General features: G+C 44.1%; 1 protein-coding gene across 1 annotated transcript in view; it reads right to left on the reverse strand.

The window, feature by feature from the left end:
* LOC120941515 (transient receptor potential cation channel subfamily V member 6-like) overlaps positions 1-6,208 on the reverse strand; it is a 199,907-nt gene extending 193,699 nt beyond the window's left edge. Inside the window, exon 1 of the mRNA XM_040354950.1 lies at positions 5,953-6,208. Coding sequence (XP_040210884.1) covers positions 5,953-6,030 — 78 coding nt within the window. The 5' untranslated portion in view covers positions 6,031-6,208. The remainder of the gene's footprint in view (positions 1-5,952) is intronic.
* Positions 6,209-7,182: the final 974 nt, after the last annotated feature.

The following is a 7,182-nucleotide window of genomic DNA, read 5'->3' on the forward strand; positions in this document are numbered from 1 at the left end:
CGATCCGGGACGACGGCGCGGCTATTCGTTTATAGCCGCTCCGTCGCGATCGCTCCCCGGAGCTAAAGAACGGGGAGAGCCATATGTAAACACGGCTTCCCCGTGCTTCACTGTGGCGGCTGCATCGATCGAGTCATCCCTTTTATAGGGAGACACAATCGATGACGTCAGTCCTACAGCCACACCCCCCTACAGTTGTAAACACACACTAGGTGAACCCTAACTCCTACAGCGCCCCCTGTGGTTAACTCCCAAACTGCAACTGTCATTTTCACAATAAACAATGCAATTGAAAGGCATTTTTTGCTGTGAAAGTGACAATGGTCCCAAAAATGTGTCAAAATTGTCCGATGTGTGCGCCATAATGCCGCAGTCACGAAAAAAATCGTTGATCGCCGCCATTAGTAGTAAAAAAATATAAATAAATAAAACTATCCCCTATTTTGTAAACGCTATAAATTTTGTGCAAACCAATCGATAAACGCTTATTGCGATTTTTTTTACCAAAAATAGGTAGAAGAATACGTATCGCCCTAAACTGAGGAAAAAAAAAATTTTATATATGTTTTTGGGGGATATTTATTACAGCAAAAAGTAAAAAATATTGAATTTTTTTCAAAATTGTCGCTCTATTTTTGTTTATAGCGCAAAAAATAAAAACCGCAGAGTTGATCAAATACCACCATTTGTGGGGAAAAAAGGACGTCAATTTTGTTTGGGAGCCACGTCGCAAGACCGCGCAATTGTCTGTTAAAGCGACGCAGTGCCGAATTGTAAAAACGCCTTTGGGCATTTAGCAGCATATTGGTCCGGGGCTTAAGTGGTTATTAACCCCTTTGCACCCAAGTGTAAAACAAATGTTAATTCCTAAACAAAATTTTGCAACTTTGACATGCGTTAGTAAAACTGTACATCACAACTACTTTGTATATCCTGTTACATAGTTACTCAGGTTGAAAAAAGACACAAGTCCATCCAGTTCAACCACAAAAAAAAAAATAAACAAACAAAATAAAAAACACAGTACAATCCCATACACCCAACTCCATACCCACAGTTGATCCAGAGGGTATGTTGGGTTATACCTCGTTTTTTTCCAGGACAAAGTGGTCTTTCATTTGGGGGATAAATAGTAATGGATAACTCCTGATTTATTTTTATTTTTTTTAATTATCAAAGGAAAACTTGCACAAAATAGTAAAAACAAAATTATTATTTTTTTAAATGTAACTGTATATTTCTTGTTACTAACATAACCTTCCCCCAAAGAACAACCCAAATTAGACTCCCCTGCTCTCAACGATCGCAGCAATACCACGTATGCACATGTTGTTCTTTGTACCCGTAGTACAGCCCAAAAACAATAGTGTGCATTTGTTTTGTTTTTATCCTACCTAAAACACATTGGCCCAGATTCACGTAGAATCGCGGCGTCGTAACGTATCGTAGATACGTTACACCGCCGCATGTTTTCATCGCAAGTGCCTGATTCTCAAAGCACTTGCATGAAAACTTACACTGGCGGCCTACGGCGTAAGCCCGCGTAATTCAAAGGGGCGTGTGCCATTTAAATTAGGCGCGCTCCCGCGCCGGACCTACTGCGCATGCTCCGTTTTGAAATTCCCGCCGTGCTTTGCGCGAAGTGACGTCATTTTTTCGAACGGCGACGTGCGTAGCGTACTTTCGTATTCCCGGACGTCTTATGCAAGGACCAAAAATTTTCACGACGGCCATACTTTATACAGCACATACGTGTGCTGTGTAAAGTTAGGGCACCAAAAACGATGACTAACTTTGCGACGGGAAACTAGACTAGCAGCGACGTAGCGAACGCGAAAAACCGTCGTGGATCGCCGTAACTACTAATTTTCATACCCGACGCTGGTTTACGACGCAAACTCCCCCCAGCGGCGGCCGCGGTACTGCATCCTAAGATCCGACAGTGTAAAACAATTACACCTGTCGGATCTTAGGGCTATCTATGCATAACTGATTCTATGAATCAGTCGCATAGATACTCTGAGAGATACGACGGAGTATCTGAGATCCTCCGTCGTATCTCTTTTGTGAATCTGGGCCATAGACACTGATACTAATTAAAAATTAAATCCTGTCTGAAAAATAATAAAATGCTGACTTTGACCTTGACCTTTGACCTGACCTTGACCCAAACACTAAACCTGGCACTGACCTAGATCAAACTTTGATCTAGGTATTTTTTTATTATTATTATTATTATTATACACACTTTTCTCTGCAAGGAGAGAGAGATACGATGTATCTCTCTCCTCCATTCACAGAGAGAGAGAAAACACAGGGGCAGGCTTCACAGTGACTGATCACTGTGATAGCCAATCAGAGGCTATCACAGCGATCAAGTGACCTGGAATCTGGAGTTCCGTGTCCCGATCGTTAGTACAAGTCCCAGGGCTCCCATTGTGACCCTGGTCTATGTGCTGGCATTGCGTTGTGCGGCACGCTCCCAGCACAAAAGGTGATACGCAGTGACGGCTGGTGCTCAATTTTTTTTGGGGGGGGGGCGCAAACGGCAAAAAAAATTGCAGCCTCACTGTGCCATCAATTGTCACCACTGTTCCATGCCATCAAATGCAGTCACTATGCCATGCCATCAAACGCAGCCACTGTGCCATCAATTCGCACCACTGTGCCATGCCATCAAACGCAGCCACTGTGCCATGAATTGTCATGGAACATGACATTGGAACATGCCATCAAATGCAGTCACTATGCCATGCCATCAAACGCAGCCACTGTGCCATCAATTCGCACCAATGTTCCATGCCATCAAATGCAGTCACTATGCCATGCCATCAAACGCAGCCACTGTGCCATCAATTCGCACCACTGTGCCATGCCATTAAACGCAGCCACTGTTCCATGCCATCAAATGCAGCCACTGTGCCATCACTTGTCACCACTGTGCCATGCCATAAAACACAGCCACTGTGCCATCAATTGTCGCCACTGTGCCAATTGTCACCACTGTGCCCTTTAATTGTCGCCATTGTGCCCATTCATGCCGCTGTGCCCATTGTTGCCACTGGGCCCATTGTCGCCACTGTGCCCATTGTCGCCACTGATAGGCTTTCCGAGTACAGCCCCCGGGTCCCCGGAAGCTTATCCAGCGGCGACGAAGGGCACAGTGACATCAATGGGCACAGTGGCAACTCGTGGCGCGCTGTATGCGACCGTCGGAAAGGCTGTCAATCAAATAGGAACGCCCAGTCCCGAAGATCATACCCGGAAGCGGCGTAGAACATCTATCTCTAGAACGGTAAGTACTGCATTGATTTAAAAAAAACACCCGATTCTGCTTCGCATAATTAGTCTCAATCTAATGTTAAAAAATGATTTTCGGGTGAACCCCCGCTTTAAAATGATCGTGTGTGGGCTTCACATCATTTTTCAGGTTCTGAAAACCGACAAAAAAAAAACTTGAACATGCTGCTTTTTTTAATGTTATTTTAAACTATGTCGTTTTTCGGGTTGTAAAAAATGATCGTGTGTGGGCTAAAACGATGTAAAAAAACAGCGCATGCTCAGAAGCAAGTTATGAGACGGGAGCGCTCGTTCTGGTAAAACTACCGTTCATAATGGAGTAAGCACATTCATCACGCCGTAACAGACAAAAAAAACGCGAATCGTCTTTTACTAACACGGAATCTGCTAAAGCAGCCCAAAGGCAAATGGAACTTCCCCTTTATAGTGCCGTCGTACGTGTTGTACGTCACCGCGCTTTGCTAGATAATTTTTTAAAAACTATGGTGTGTGGGCAACATAATTTTAATGATGAAGTTGTGAAAACGTCGTTTTTTTTTCGACATGCTGAAAAACAATGTTTTTTTTCATGCTGAAAAATGATCGTGTGTACGCGGCATTAGGGTTTGTCCAGCATCCCAGATTCTAACAGGGGGCCAGGAGTGGGCCTGTACAGCAAGGTGCTGCAGCCAAGGCTGAGTGAGCTGGAAGAGCCCATGATCTGGGACAGCGGTTACCAACCAGTGGACCACTGATGGTTTAAGAGGAATTAAAGCAGAGTTCCACACAAAAATGGAACTTCCGCTTAATCCACTCCTTGCCCCCTTACATGCCACATGGGCAGTGCCGGCCCAAGACATTGTGCTGCCTGGGACCAAGAATGAAATGCTGCCCCCCCCCCCCCCCAGAAAAAAAATCACACCAACCAAAAGGCCCCCACATTCATTATATTATATCATGATAACTAAAGGGGACCCGTCATGGTTCTATACATGTATAGGAGTATAAAGAGGACCTGTCATGGCTCTATACATGTATAGGAGTATAAAGAGGACCTGTCATGGCTCTATACATGTATAGGAGTATAAAGAGGACCTGTCATGGCTCTATATGTGTATGGGAGTATAAAGAGGACCCGTCATTGCTCTATACATGTATAGGAGTATAAAGAGGACCTGTCATGGCTCTATACATGTAAATAGAGGACCTGTCATTATTCTTTAAATGTAAAGGAATATCAAGAGGACCTGTAATGGCTCTATAAATGTATATAGGAGTATAAAGAGTACTTGACATGGCTCTATACATGTATAAAGGAGTATAACGAGGGTCTGTCATGGCTCTATAGATGTATAAAGAGAACCTGTCATGGCTCTATAGATGTATAAAGAAGTATAAAGAGGACCTGTCATGGCTCTATACATGTATATAGAGGACCTGTCTAGACTCTTTACATGTAAAGGAATATAAAGAGGACCTGCCATGGCTCTATAAATGTATAAAGAGGACTTGTCATGGCTCTATACATGTATAAAGGAGTATAACAAGGGCCTGTCATGGCTCTATAGATGTATAAAGAGGACCTGTCATGGCTCTATACATGTATAAAGGAGTATAACGAGGGCCTGTCATGGCTCTATAGATGTATAAAGAGGGCCTGTCATGGCTCTATACATGCATATAGGCGTATAAAAGGACCTGCCATGGCTCTATACATGTATCCAGGAGTATAAAGGGACATGTGAATTGCCGGTGGCCACAATGTCTTTTGCGCGAACTAATCAATGTACGCTAATTGTGGGTTTTTTTGGTACCAAAAATATGTAGAAGAATACATATTGGCCTAAACTGAAGAAAATTGTTTATTTTTCTAAATTTTGGGGACATTTATTATAGCAAAAAGTGAAAAAATATATATATTAATAGTAAAAAAAAATAAAAACCGCAGAGGTGATCAAATATCACCAAAAGAAAGCTCTATTTGTGGGAAAAAAGGACATCAATTTTATTTGGGTAGCGGAGCTGGCGGAACGGGCTGGCGGGCATCAGTATGCTGCCCCCCAAAAAGTTCTGCCTGGTACCCATGGTACCACCCGGTCCCATCATAGGGCCGGCCCTGCACATGGGCTAACGCATCTACCACTGGGCTAACCAACCCCCATATCACAGTATTGATGAGGGAAATTAGCTACATCACCAATCTTGTCTCAAAATATCACCCAAAGCGTCCTCTCTGCTCCATCCCAAGACCTCCGGCTCTCTAGTTCCCTCGTCACCTCCTTACATGCTCAACTCCAGGACTTCTTCAGAGCCCAGAATGAATGGACTTCACAAAGAATGAAGGTTGATGAAGTTTGGCAGGATGAATAGCTTTTTTAAAACACACCCCTGTACTGTAGAAGCCTATAGACCAGGGAGAAGGACATTTTAGTAATGAGTAATGAGGGACAGAGGGATTTCGTTCCAAATTAGGGACAGTTGGAGGAAATATGGTGAAGCTGGAACTAGATAAAAAATGAATGCAAACTCTCAATTTTGCTCCCCCTCTGTCTTTGATAAAAACCAGTTGCCATTTTACCGCCAGACTCATCTTGTACAATGAGACCTGTGACATTCGGAAGATTGGAAGGAGGCAGTTAAGAAGAAGGATAGAGGAGCAACAAAGTCACTCACCTGTCCCTGCTCCCCTTTATTCTGTCCTGACAGTACGGCTTGTGATAAATCCTCCATCTGCTGAAGGATGGAAGACATTGTCCTTGTCCTCTAACATAGCACGCTGTGACACCGTCGCTCAGGTTTTCGCTGTCTAGATGAGAACCCGTCCCAAGGCATTTGTAGCCATAGATACTGAAACGCCTGGTAATATTTTTTGTCCTCGTGTTGACAAAGTCTTAATTATAGTGTGGAGTTTTAGTGTCACGAATCTGTCTAGCACACCATACTAGAAATGTGACTTGTTTGTGAAACAGAGGAGCTCGTGCCGAATCCCGCTGCACGCTGCCTGGCCTGTCACCGGTGATTAACCTCTCCTGTTGACTTTTTGTTTGAGCCATTATATCATAGAAAGGGTTCTGGTATGTGCCTGTAATTGTAAGGTGATGGAGAACATAATCCTGCAAATATATTAAAGGAGGTGAATTCCTTTGAATAAAGATAATATAACCCTTATGCCGCGTACACACGATCAGTTTTTGGCTTGTAAAAAACTATGGGCCAGATTCAGGTACAAATACGTTACGCTGCGGCGGCATAACGTATCCCATTTACGTTACACCGCTGCAGGTTTACAGCGTAAGTGCCTGATTCACAAAGCTCTTACCTGTAAACTTGCGGCGGTGTAACGTAAATCCGCTCGGCGCAAGCCCGCCTAATTCAAATGGGGCAGGCACCATTTAAATTAGGCGCGTTCCCGCGCCGAACGTACTGCGAATGCTCTGTCCGTCAAATTACCCGACGTGCATTGCGCTAAATGACGTCGCAAGGACGTCATTGGTTTCGACGTTAACGTAAATGGCATCCGGCGCCATTCACGGATGACTTACGCAAACGACGTGAAATTTCAAATTTCGCCGCGGGAACGACGGCCATACTTAACATTGCTTAGACCACCTAGAGGGCATGCTTAGTTTTACGCGAAGCTTCTCTACGGAAACGATGTAAATTTAGATCGACGGGCAAAGCGGACGTTCGTGAATCGCCGTAACTAGTCATTTGCATATTCTACGCCGGCCGCAATTGCAGCTTAAGATCCGACGGTGTAACACAGTTACACCTGTCGGATCTTAGGGCTATCTATGCGTAACCTGATTCTATGAATCAGGCGCATAGATACGACAATCGTATCTCAGAGATACGACGGCGTATCTCTTTTGTGAATCTGGCCCTATGTTTTTCAGCCTCTCA

Source organism: Rana temporaria, chromosome 5, assembly GCF_905171775.1.
Source record: "Rana temporaria chromosome 5, aRanTem1.1, whole genome shotgun sequence".
NCBI classification, from domain to species: domain Eukaryota; kingdom Metazoa; phylum Chordata; class Amphibia; order Anura; family Ranidae; genus Rana; species Rana temporaria.